Source organism: Ascaphus truei, chromosome 4 (genome assembly GCF_040206685.1).
Source record: "Ascaphus truei isolate aAscTru1 chromosome 4, aAscTru1.hap1, whole genome shotgun sequence".
NCBI classification, from domain to species: domain Eukaryota; kingdom Metazoa; phylum Chordata; class Amphibia; order Anura; family Ascaphidae; genus Ascaphus; species Ascaphus truei.
In genome coordinates this window covers 258,412,262-258,426,223 of record NC_134486.1, presented here as the reverse complement: position 1 = coordinate 258,426,223, position 13,962 = coordinate 258,412,262, and the positions used below count along the sequence as shown (strand labels likewise).

The following is a 13,962-nucleotide window of genomic DNA, read 5'->3' as shown; positions in this document are numbered from 1 at the left end:
GTGCATATTTTTTCAAGACAGGTGCCTATCCCGTATAAAGACACAATATATTGGTGCCAAATGTTTAAGATGCCAACACTCAAAAAGAAACATCACATCATTAAGGTATGAAAATGTTGTTTCATTGCTTCTGTTTATGTTTAAAAATGTCAGAACATCATTGATGCTGCAGTAGATACATTAACGTTTTGTCTTTTAGCATTGTTGTGCTTAACTGTGAGTAATAGTTATATAACTATACTCTAAAATACATTTTGACCATGCTTTCTTTGTGAACCTTTCTGTATGGTTCACTCATTGGTGCTTCTGTTCTGATTACACACTATGATACAGTATGTAAAATCAATGTCTTTATAAATAGGCGATTCCAAAACATTAGTACTGCATGACAGAAGTGCCAGACAAGTGCCTATAATTGTATAGTTTTGTATATTGCAGCATGTATGCAGGCATATTTAAAAGATATGAATTGTTTGAGATTACTGCACAATTCTGCAACTATTGAGTGGAATGTCTGTTATATATGTATGTTAATTAGGATTTGTTTATCCATTCTAAAAATATTCTTTTCAAGCAACAATATCCGCTACCTTTTTATTTATTATTGTACAGAATTGGATCCAAGAAGCTGAACAATGTTATTTTTAGCTCTGTGATGCCCTGGTTCTCGAGATATTTACCTTTTCTGCTTCCTTATGGGAAATCAATGTGGCTACCATCCAAACCTCACTCCCACGGGCCAATTAGAAGATGCAATGTCATCAGAGCATGGCATCTCAGCTTCCTGTTGGATGACCTTGACATCCATGTGTGATTTTACTTTCATTTTACCAATACATAAAAAGGTAAATATCTCTGGAACTGCAGGGTCGCCAGAGCTAAGAATAGTGAGATTTCACAAATGCCATAAATGGGGTAATTGCTACACGTATATTGTGAAGTCTACTCACTAATACCGTATAAATCAGACACTACTGAGATCGTTCCCTTGAATGTCTGCAAAGAATCGGTAATGGCTATTGTATTTTTGTAATTATGTAAAGTCTATTTGTTGGGATTAGTGAATCTGCTCAAGAAATACGTCAATTAATACAAAAGAGGCTTTACATATTGTCAACTCATGGATCTGGTGCTATGATGATTTATTTCTGTTCCAAAGTAGCCTCTACTGTACATTCAAAATTCAGTGCGCAGAAACCCATACAGGAAGTAGAAATTGTCATGATCAATACATTTTTGATTTTTCTATAATTGTTTTTTACATTTTCATAGTGTCAATCTTTGCCTCTTTCAAGTGTGTTACTGTACTGTGCCTGTTCTTTAATATGACATCCTGGAGTTCTTTTATTATAGAAGATATCTTTTATTCACACACTCCAATAACATGTTTGTGCGGCAAACATTTTAAAACCCAATACATAATATTACCCTCTTCGCTTCCAGAGGGGCCAACAATGCTTTGCAAAGTAATGCCTTGCTGGGCCCCTGGCAGCTAAGGGGTTAAAACAGGTCCTTAATAAAAGACCTACAGATGTAGCCGTGGTTCTTGCTCCTGCTGGGGCGTTGCAGCAGGACAAGCACAACACGCCAGCAACTGCTACTAAATGCATTAGCCACATGCAAAAAGGGGCAGGGCTAACATGTCAGTGGGTGAAATAATGCCTGCTACATCTGTACATGCTTCAATATGAAATAAAAAATGAATTGGAAGTAAATAGTGAAAGTAATAGTGAAAGTTCAATATGACAGCCCCAGTTAATGCAACATTGGCATTGCCACGTCTTTCTTTTCCATGGTCAGTTTGAGAAAGATGTGTAGGTGTATACAGAATGTACAGGTATGTATATGAGGTTTTGCAGGTTTTTAGGTTTTATCTTGTTAAATGAGCAATCTATGCAATTTTCTACATGTGTGTTTTAATAAATGAATCATGTGTGTAGTATTAAATAATACTTAATTCATAAAAAAACCTATTGAACTCTTAACGCGCCTTTTAATGAGATTTAATAGAGTGAGCATCCTTTGATTTCTATAGCAGGTTTTAAGCCCCCTCCGAAACAGTGCAAGATCTTTGCAATACTTTCCTGTTTGTGATCATTTGTTGCAAATGTTCCTTAGCAGTTTGAGCTGTAAACTGTAACAATAGGCAATGTTACCTTAATATCAGGATACATTGTAGCTGATGAGCTATGCGGACTGAAGGATTGATTGAAACTCAAAGGCAGCCATTATGTTAACCCAGAGAAGCAGGATGTTTGCTAAACGATCACAGGAGAATTAATTGATCGGCAGCTTAAGTAATTAGCTTTCAAGAAAGGTAATCAAAGGCTGTATATATTAAAACAAACATTATTTTAATATATTTTTTTAAGTGCCGCTTTGACTGTGTCTTTAAACAGTCAAAAGATGCCCCTTCATCAATAATTATTTATTACTCAAAATGCCATGTGTACAGCATGCATCCCTCTCTTCTCTGTGCCCAATACTCTTAATAGTCTCACTTTCAACACGGGACCAGAAACCTGATTAATGAGCTATTCCCATTATTTTTCTGATTCCAACACTTGGCTTTTAGTTTTAAGGACTATACCAAAAACATGTCACTAGGAAGCTGGTGGTTTCTGTATCTGAGCAACAGATGTTTTTAAAAAGTGTTCCACTTACACCGTGGCGATTGTAAGGCATGCTTGTACATGGAGTCAACAATGTTTCATTTGTTTTCAGAGAACATTCAACAACTTGTATTTCATTCCAGCCATGATCTAAAAAATAAACTGTAATGAAAAAAAAAAAAAAAAAAAAAAAATCCAGCCACTTTAGCATGCGCCACACCAAGATAGAGCTACAGTTATTGTGTCTTGAATTTTGACTTCATTTTTAAATGTATAATGATCTGTAATTACAAGTCACATCCTAGCAAATATCTTTTTTCTTATGGAAACAGATCTCTATGAGACAAGAATGCATCACTATTACCAAAGACTCTTTGTATAGACAAAGACAAATGGACTGCAGTTCAAGAGACTCATTGATTCTGTGCAGAAGGGGCAGTTAATGGCCTTTAGTACCCAATAGAGGGCATTGAAACACAGACACAGTAAATGCTTTTTATTCCATGCCCTAAGCTGGTATACTTGCTCTGATGTGATGACTTTAACAAATTGCATCATATGGATGAAAACAAATAAATTATTATGTAAGTTAAATATATGACAAATTCCTTGCTGCTGGTGGAGACTAAAATAGGATCAAATGTGTGCTACAGTATGTAGAAGATGCATGTTGTTGGTTTTGTTGTTATAATTTTTGTTAAGAAATATTAATTTAATTTTTACTCAAAGTACAGTATAAAGTTGTGTGCAAATGTTTGCCCTAAGCTAGCTACTTTACACACTGAAGAAGTTCTAACAGGGAACATCATCATCACTTATTTTTTAAGGGTTCCACTTAAGGGGGCATCACAATACTTTACAGTCAGTTTGAGAACAACTACAATTATATACAATTTTTTTTGTTAAACAAGAGACAGACGGGAAAGCCAGAATTATAATAATAAATGGTTGCATTAAATGAACAAAGGTTATACATTCAGTTTACAAACATTTCATGGACAGTTAGCGATATGATTATGGGCATAAGTAACATTTATAGGCAGGATTAAAATTATGTTAGAAGAGGGAGGATAGGTCTGTAATGTGTTGTTAGAAGAGGCCCTGCCACAACAAGCTTACAATCTAAAAGCAAGGTAGTTTGAAACATTGGGTACAGGGGATGAGAGGGTTGATGAGTTTTAGAATGCAATAGAGTAGCTGTAACATTACGAAACAACAGCGAAAGGCAGCAACTAGTGACTCCCTTTGGCTGCCTTCCGGCTAATGCCTTTGGGGCGAGTCAGGTGTTATGTCCCAGAGATTCTTTGGTAGAATAAAACATCAGCATAGCACAGTGGCTCTTGTCCTCATGCTGTTAACCCCTCCCATGATGGCTTAGTGGACACGGGTTGTGAAGGCATATTGGGGAGTCTTTGGGGCGACTCTGGTATTATGTCCCAGAGATATTTTTGGTAGAATGGAATTGTGTTTTTAATTTAGGATGTAATTACCTGTCTTAGAAGCAAAGGGTAATTCAACAACCACTTAATATATTCTGTATATATTCTATGTAATTTTTATTTCTTCACAAATAACTCATAATTACTTATACCTTTTCCTTTTTTATCCTGATTATACCGGTGTAAAACTGTGATTCATAAAACAATGACCATTGTTTTTCTCATCATTACTTAATGCCGCCTTATATATTCTAAATATATGTAGTGTGTTATTGATCCCTTTGGAGGGACATGGTGTGACATTTAGTGATGTTATTCATTAACTGAATTCTATGCAAACTCTGTTATAAACCACAAAATGTAGTGTTCTCTGGGGGAACATTCTCAAACACTATACATGTACTGTAGCAAGACTTACTTTTCCTGCTATTGGGGAAAGGTGTGAGATCTCACCCATGGGAAGACATGGTTTACTGCGGGGTAGCCATAGAGGGCCTAGAAAATGACTTCTCACGGTTAGGTGTTTTGTTTTCATTTTAATGACATTTTATGTGTCTTTTCGCCAGATGTCACACTGAATATTTTTGTCGATGACCGCGGTGAGGCTATTGTACTGCACAAATGTTTAACAGTACAAATATATTACATATCAGTATATACAGTATTACTGTACATACATATAAATATAGTACATATTTTAAATGTTCCGTAGCTGTTATAGGGTTAACACTAAGATTATATAACTTTTTTAAGGGAGATTAAAAAAAAGTATAACACCATACAGTATATCAATATCTTCACTCTTTTCCTCTTCCTAAATACATTTTGAAACAATAAATTCACTACATTGTTACTGCAAGAGATGTGTGCAGAGATGCTCATTCTGAGAGACTTTAAACTCTCTAGGGCAATTTCAAACCTCTTGCTGAGAGACTGTTTTCTCTTTCAGTGCCTCCTCATACTTCTGTTTCAGATTAGCAATCATTCGGTCAGACTTGTTCTGCTTTTCATCCATGGCGGTAATAGTAGTGTTCGCAGTATCTAGATGCGTCCTTGGAACTTCCAATTCTGTCTTGGCCGTAGAGTAAATTGCGAGCACAGTCTTCTGTAGTTCAGCGTTATTTTCTCTCTCCAGTTTCACTTCTTCATGGAGCAGATCACAGTTATGCCTGACAGCTTGCAGTGCATCTTCAGGACTGGTCAATGGATCGTCACTCACTGGTTCCGGCTCCGCTTCCCTTGTATGGTCAGTTGAGGGTTCCTCACTGTAAGCACTGTACAGACACTCTTTGGGTTGCACGACTTCTGCCTTGGGCCCTCGGGATATTCTGTCATCCACGTGGCGAATCCTCCATTTTCTCTAGGCTGCAGGGCATCTTGGACCCCCTTTTCCTCCGCGAGATCAGCGGACGTGTCTTTTCCTTCCATGGTAAGTAAAGAACCGCTTTTCTTTTTCTGCCTTTTTGTTTTAGACGACTCCGTTCCACCAAGGATTCTGGGGTCTCCGTCTTTATTTGAAACTTCAGGAGCTTCACTGTATCCTCCAGGCTTTTCTTGCAATTGTGTTAGCTGGCAGGAATATTCACGGTCATAGAGACCTGTTTGTTTGGTGCGTACCGAGTTTAGGCACCTACACCATTCTTGAGGTGTTTTGTGGGTTTGACTCGGTTCGGTTTCCCAATAAGAGATATCTTCATCTTTAGCTGTATCCTTATTGGACCGGAAGGGCCACTATTCCGTGGGGTAGGGTTCATTACAGGAATGCCACATCTTGTCCTCCATTTTGGCAGTATTATGTGTATTTTTCTTCCTGACCTCGGGAGGGGCTATTGCAGCTGTTTTCACTGTGTTCGCTAGAACCCCAGCTTTTAGTCCTATAGGTGGGCAGACTTTGCTTGCAGAGTTCGTAGCTCTCACAGGCGTCTCTGTCGACTTTTTGTTCTTCTTTACTTTTGCAGAATCTGAGACATCAGCAGTACTGTACACACATTCTTTCTCATTAGTGATACTGGAAGTGCACTTGCTAAGAAAAACATCTGCGTTTTCCTTGTGACCACAGCGTATTGCTTGCTGCTGCAGTTCCTTGGCACATTGAAAAAAATATTCCTCTAGCTGCTGCCCTTTTTCTGAGGCCACATAGGGATAATCCTCATCATCGGAATAAGGCCTGAAGGGACACTGCTCCATGTAGCTGGGCTGTTTACACCAGGAACACATTTTCTTCCCCAGTCTTGCAGAGTCTGTATTTGACTTCAGCTTGGTGGCCATTTTAAAATCCCATGGGGGTTTTTACTTTTCTTTCACAGGTGGTGGGGTAGACTCTGGTCACAGCATCAGTCCCTTGTGTGGGTCAGTCCCTTGTGTGGGTCACCGTCTGTCGCAGTCCTCCCAGTCAAACTGTGGCGTTGTGGCTTTCTCCAGTGCAGTTTTCCTGTCTGATGTGTAGCCCTATAAATCTGCTTACTTCTTCACGTGATTCTTTGTTTTGTTGCTCAGACTGTTGCAGGAACTTATGCAGGCAAAAGCACAAAAATTCACAGGCAGTCTCCGGGGCCCCTTTTAAATTCAAGGGCCACCTCTCATCCCAACTTCTGACACAATATGTAAGAGATGTGTGCAGAGGTACATATAATGGAGACTGATTTGGGTTAGATTATATCTTGACTTTATTGAGCCTGTTCCTTTATCCAGGCAAAACATATAAAAACAAAATAACAAACGCATATCTCTTTGTAAGGGCTAACTTACTTCCCAAGACCCTATCTGCAGGACTGGAGCGATATTCCCATTACCAGCCTATCACCCCAATGTCTCAGGATGTACCTGTGATGGTAGGGGGTAGCCAGGCTATCAAATAAAGGTTTATGCCCATTGGGTTTACAGAGTGTCAGCTCTTGAACCCAAGGTTGGTACATGCATACCCTTTAATGTGCGGTAATAAAGTATTTGATGTGTTTTTACCTTTCCAGGAGTGCTAGCAAGCAGAGATTGCTGTGGTATGAGTTTCAAGGGTTTTTTTGAGGAGAAAGTGTTGTCAGAATGTGCCTAGGTAGTCCAGAGTTGCTTGTCCAGAGTTGCATGTTCCCCTTAAAATGTACCTCTGTATCAGGTCTAATTCCTGGATACATGTAGGCACATTTCCCCGCAATATCTCCCCTTGAAAATGCTTTCGCGACTCACCACTAGGGGTTCCCTGCTTCAGCACAGACCAGAAAGGTTAAAAGGGCATAGGAATGTGAGGTGTCCCTGAAACAGTCAAGGGGTCCCTAGGTTAATGGGGATACCCAGTAAATGCCCATGTCACCCAGATCTGGTCTAGGGGTTCTGAGGTGCTCCAACCATACATATACAGTACAGTAAGGTTGTGAGGGGGTTCTTTGAATCCGTACTAAGTCTATGCAATAGTGTGTGGGGAATATGGCTAGTGAAAAATAAAGTGCCGTTTTTTATTCTATTTCCCATACTAGAAAGACTTAGGTTGTTAAAGTGTATATTTTATTAACAAACTGTGTTACGTACATATATGCTTGTGCACAGTAAAATGAGGCACAGAGATGAAAAGTGTTCCTGTAGCTGTGGGGATCCCTGGATAACGTAGGGGTATACAAGTTAGTGCCAAGGTGTCCCAGAACCTGTATTGGGTTTGTGGGTTATGAAAGTCCCCTTGCCTTGTATAGAAAAGCCTGACCTGATTAGGGGCTTTTTGGGGTTCCCTGTGTCGTAGAAACTCCAGATTTTGGGAGTGTACGTTTTAGGTGGGATATTGGGGCGAAAACGTATTCCTTTTGTTTGCAGGAGTTCGGAGGGCCCAGCTACGGGTGGTTCCTTGATTCCCCCTGGCGTACAGGCACTATTTGTGTGTTCGCGGGGTGAATTACATTGGCAACATTAGAGACAAGCTCTGTCTCTGTGTCAGAAAAGTGCATTAGAAGCCATAATATGCTTATGTAATATATCCAAACGTAACACCAAGTCCACATGAATTGCACGTAGTTTATCCAATAAAGACTTGTTTGTGAGACTAGTCAGATAAAGCCCCAATTACGGGGAGGAATAATAAGAAACCAACACCTGGGACCCCAGATTATAGCTTCATAAGCAGAAAACATTCCCCCTGGGGCTAGACTAGAACGTAGTAAAGTACTATAGTAACATTCAGACAGTATGAATGAAAGTACTCACACTTAGCAATTAGTCCTGTAGTCCTGTATTCAGCATGCACCTGTAGCATGAGGGTTAGAACGCTGTATCCATAGGAGGAAGGTGCAAACAGTGCACTGCTTGTGGGATGTAGAGAAAAGAACACGACGGTGGCTGGATCACATTTGAATAAAAATAGCTTCTTTTATTCAGGATCTTGACAAAAAAACAATGTTCTCATGGCGCTGTGAGAGGTACTCTGACGCGTTTCGGGCTCCCTGCCCTTTGTCATAGGTTCACAACAGCCATTTGGTTTCTCTCAGACACTGCCGAGCCTTCCCCGCAGATAGCCATGCCCCTTTCCCTGACATCATTAGCCAGATGAGCCCTGCTCTGATTGGCTGGTGGGAAATGTTCCCACGCTTTGAGTCCATGTTAAAACATAGAACACTGTAATCTGTAAAGGGGCCTACCGCACTCAGAGCTGAAAGTGACTTCAGTTTCAAGTCTCCAGTCTCCACCAAGAAAGGACACTGACTTAAGCACAGTCTGCCCGGAATATTTTCTAAGTCCTGTTTTTTGCAACCAAGTCCTATAGAGGAGAACAGGGAAAAATCCTTATTTAGAATTTCTTGCACCTAGGAGAGTCTAATCTTTTCCCCCCAGTACCCAAGTAAATGTCTATTTTTGCATGTAGTTTGTATATCATTGTGTGTATGCCTATTTTAACTTAATAAACTATAATTTATTTCATTAGGTTTGTTTACCCAATGTATGATCCTGGTAAAAAGGTGCAAACTGCCTGGACTCCTGCTTATATTTACTGGTGGCAGTGTGTGGGATCATTGAGCTTTATGTTTTAAAATCCTGCGGGGTCTTCTAACATAAAAGAGAAACTCGTAGATTGCGAGCTCTCAAAATAAGTAGTGACTTACACATGTTACACAAAGCTAAGGAAAGCATAGGTTCTCTCTGTCACTTAAGTTTAGTGCCACCAGGCGAAGATGGACCGACGGTCAGGACAGTATAGGTCCTGGGACCGTCCTCGGATTGTTGCCAGATGTGAGAATTATGGACTAGTACCTGCAGGACGGGCAAAGACGGTGCAGGAGGAGGATCTCGAGAGGTATGAAGCGGGTACAGCTTCACCTGAGGTGTGTACAACCTCGCCTGCAGTTGCAAGGGCCACTAACCCAGCCAGGGTCATTCCGGACCTGGTGGAAGTGGGGGCAGAGGAGGAGGAAAAGGCCAGTGATGAAGAGGACGGAGATGGTGAGCATGCTCCAGGGAGTGTAGCCATGGTAGCCCAGAGGGCTAACAGTCTCAGTGCTACAGGGCTTTTCTCTCTCCTCATCACTTGGGGAAAGGGGATCACCTTCGAGCAAAAGCTACAGCTACTTGCAGTTTCTCAAGGTGTGGAGTTCCCAAGACCCCAGCAGAATCCTGACAAACCAACTCTGCCAAAATTGTCACCCCACAGTTTTATGCAAACAAAGGTAGTATGCTGCACACCAAATAAATTAACCAAATACATACAGTTACCGGAGCTACAGGTTCAAGAAGTGCCTGTCAAAGCAGTCCAAGCTTAGTAAACAGAAGTAGATCTAGAGCACAATGGATTTTGTAATAAAGAATGAATTTATTTAGCCACAGAATGTTTCGACCAACAAAAATGTGGTCTTTATCACTTGATGTGTCGTGACACTTGAAAAAGATCACATTTGTTGGTCGAAACGTTGTGTGGCTAAATAAATTAATTCTCTATTACCAAATCCGTAGTGCTCTGGATCTACTTCGATTTACCCCACAGTTTTAACCAATTAGTGGATTGCATGGACAGGATCAACGGGTTTTTAAATATTTTTGAAGATCACTGTCGCCGTTTCCATATACCAGAACGGGACTGGGTTTTGCGGTTGTCGCCGCTATTGACTGGGGTTGCCCAGGGAATCTTCCAGGCAATCCTGTCATCATATAGCAGTGACTACCGGACTGTAAGGACTTTATTGCTATGCCAGTATGCCCTCACTCCAGCGGCATACCATGGCATGTTCAGGTCTGATAACAAGACTAGCAACTTGCATGTATTTTGCTTCAAGGACAATTTTGCAGAGAACTCAGTGGGTGGAGGGATGTGATGCTACAAACTATCACTGTGTACTGGACTTGATCTTTGAAGAAAAGTTTTTACAGCAGTGCCCATCTGAGTTGCAAGATTGGGGTTTGGACAGAAAACCAAAAACTTGTCTGGATGCAGTCACCCTGGCTTATGAATGCATCACCCACCATGGAGCCAATCCGGCTCAGGAACCCAAGGGAGGTGAGTTAAATTCCAGTGTCCCCCATGGTAAGCCCACAGCACCTGCAGGGGAGCGTACATCCCAGTCTGCAGAGCTGAGGCATGACAGGCGTTGTTATCAGTGTAACAGGACTGGGCATCTCGGATCAGATTGTCCACACAGGGGCAAGTCTGGTAATCCCCATCAGGTGCAATGTTCTCCAGCTGCGTGGTCAGTTGCCGCCTTGCGACTGGCACACACAGAGGAGCAGAGTGCAGCCATCCTGCCAGTCCAGCAAGGACTCAGACGGAGGTATCTACACCTGCAGCCAGTGGAACAGAACTGGAGACAGGCAGCGGATAAATAGTTATTTGAACAGAACGTATTGGTTACTTTCCTACTTCACTTTTCAAAAATGTATTCAGAATGCTCATTTAGTCCTAAGTTCGTGCAAAGTTCAATATTGCAGCAGCTTGTCTTCATTTGTTGTTAGTATTTTCACATTGTTCGCCAGAATTCAGTCAACTTAGTATTTAGTTACATTGATGTAAAGAGATATTATAGCTGTTAGTGTGGGAAGCCACAAAAATGTTTTTCTGTGCACAAGAGTTCACATTTGTTTTTCTTGTTTGTTTTGGTATTTCCTTACTGAAATGTCTTGAGGTAAAACCTCTGAACATATGATTATGTCTTTGGTTGTATTTGGCTCTGACTTGTTTTTACAACATACAGTACAACACCAAATAAAAGGGTCACAAGGACATTTTACTTCTTAATGTTTAACCCAGTTTGTAGGAATCTATGTTCTGTAAACTTCCTTTTTCTAGGGAATAGGATTGCCAGCTAGAAACATTTGGTGAGATACGCAAGCCTTCCCCAAAAAGATGAAGTAGGCAAAAAAACCGAGCTACAGTAGTCGTGGCTGCCTTTAACGATTTGCATGCATGCGCCACTGAGTGGCAGATATTTTCAGAACATTGATGATCTGATAGCAATCATTAGTGTCACCCTGATACAAATGAAAAGCCGATATTTTTATCTACAGATGCAGCCGGATGGTTTGTTGTGTAGTCGGCAGGGAAACTGCCAATGGCCAATTTCTGACATCCGCCTGTTCGCAGGATGCCCCAAGACCAGACTAATGGCATATCAGGATTAACACAGCAAGGTTCCCTGCTTCTAAATGGGACTCCTGCTGTGTTAGTCCTACCGGGCTGCATCACCTATGACAGAAAGAGGAAGAGGGGTTCAATGTCCCTGGTGGAAGTGTTTGTGTTTGGGCATAATAGTTCTAGACAATGTTGCACATCTGAATAGCCAGAAATATTGATTTTTTTTTAGAGTGGACTAGGCCACGCCATATAACGTCAAACCCCCGAGAAAACTTGTGTGCTAGGAAATCTAAAACCACCTCAATGGTGAACTCTAGCTGTGTTTTTGGTTTATTAGAGCTTTTGAAAGGGTTGATCCGCAGTCAGATAGATAGAGAAAGCCTGTTTATATAGCCAATACAGAACTGAGGAGGTTAATGCTAAAGCATGGTGCCTTAATTGATTTCCTCAGCTTCCTCATTAGTAGACTTTAAAAACCATGCAGTAGTAACTGCAATGGTCTCTGATCCAGGAAGGTGCTGCACCTGGACCGCGCAAGAGAGATCACCCAGCACCATGGACCTTCTCACTCCCTATCCTAGCCAGGAGGAAGCCAGGTGTTGAAAACTTGCCTAAGACTACATTTATGTTATTGTTGGTAAGTGGCTTAACCTTCCAACCCACAGATAGGACTAATTTAATGTATTAGTCAGTGCTCTTGATAAGAGCGATGTATCTTTATTTTGGTTGCTCCTTATATGCTGTACAGAAGCAATATTTTCTGTTAAAGCTTTGGGTGAAATAAAAGCCTTATTTTCCAAAAGCAGTCTCCTGTTTTCACCTCTGCACACATCTCTTACAGAGCTATGACAAGATCTAAACTCCTGATCGCATTATACCTTTCTCTAGTATGCAATCTTACAGAAGAATTAATTCGTTTTTGAACAATTAATGAAAGGGACTGCTGCTAAGCTCCAAATCATGCCCCCATCCATGTGGAATTTGGGAGCTCCTATATAAGGTCCTCCATTCCCTGAAAGCAATTGAGGGTGACCCCTAATTTGGTTGTTAGACTTTTGGTAAGAAGGTGAATCAATGGAAATCACATCTTGGAATTCCATACTGGGTGTATCACAACCAAGGCATTTACCTAGTCAGTACTGATTTTTTATAATGCCCCCGGAGAAAGGGCGGTGAATAAAGCATTTGGAAGATTCAAGTACGTCCATGGGAACGCTAATGCGTCCATTTTTCATGTCACCTTTGTCCAAATGTGTCCATAGTGTCTCTAATCATTTTAAAACCAGACACAATCAAAACCCGGAAGGCCTGATATGTTAAGGGATAGATTGCCCCAAACCAAATTGGAGAGGTGGCAACAGAATGAATGTAATATCCAGATGCGAAAGCTTCTGAATCTATACCCTTAGAACATTGGCCCCTGAGGGTTTAAATATTGAATTTGATTTGGTGCCCTTTTTAAAAGTGAATTAAATAGTCCCTTGACTATAAGTTCTGATCTCATTACCACTTCTAAAGGTGATAAGATGTTTCCACAAAACAACTATTTTATTATATTGTTTTATTAGTGTTGTAGTGATGCAGTATATGACGAGAGTGTAACGCCTGTATGCCTGCAGACTTGGCCAGTCCCCAGTACTGAGGTGGGTATGGGTATAACACGCACCCACAGCAGTGAGGGCATGCCCAGAGTGTGGTAATTGCGTTGCCGGGCCTGGTGAGTAAAGGTTAACATTATACTTGCTGAGTCCGGGGCGCCAGAGGTTGGAAGGTAGTAGTCCAAGAGCCAAAGTCCAGGGATAGGAGAGAGCAACGTAGTGATGTCCGGAAGCCAAGGTTCAAGGGTAGAGAAGGCAGTGTAGTCAAAGTCCAAAGCAGTGTTCAAGTTCAAACCAAGGAAATCCAAACAAGGGCAGGGACAGGAACCAGAGCTGAAATAGACAAGGGAGCTGGGCATAGACACTGCACACACAGGAGCTACAGGAAAGCTACAGTATGCAGAGTGAGGAAGTAGAGGACAGACTGAGGATATAAAGGAGGGAGGACAAATAGCAGGAAGGGGTGGAGCAGGGGTTTGTCTGGGAGCTTGCAGGGATTGGTGTGTGAGAGCAGGGGAGGAGACAGGGAGGTAGTCTAGGGTAATGGCCTTTGAGCTCCGAGGGGCGGAACCAGTATCAGGGAGGATTGATAAATAGAGCGGGTGCGCGTACCCTCTGTTACGCGGTCACGTGCGCACAATACGCGAGTGCCAGAGCGAGGGGGAAGCATCACGGAGGAGGTGCTCGGCTGAAGGGTAAGAGAGGGGGAAGGAGCGGAGGAAGTAGGTGAGGGGATGGAGGTGCGCCGAGGGACGCGAGTCCCCTGACGGGAGACCAGGGAC

The 13,962-nt window shown here is 41.6% G+C and overlaps 1 protein-coding gene across 3 annotated transcripts in view; it reads left to right on the top strand.

Moving 5' to 3' along the window:
• The window catches only part of MOXD1 (monooxygenase DBH like 1), a 119,928-nt gene that overhangs the window by 37,270 nt on the left and 68,696 nt on the right, over nt 1-13,962 (top strand). For all 3 annotated transcript variants that reach the window (XR_012801091.1, XM_075597338.1, XM_075597337.1), the window contains exon 4: nt 22-105. Coding sequence is in view for 2 of the 3 variants with exons in the window: in XM_075597338.1 (XP_075453453.1) it covers nt 22-105 (84 nt within the window). In the remaining variant the exon portion in view is untranslated. The remainder of the gene's footprint in view (nt 1-21; nt 106-13,962) is intronic.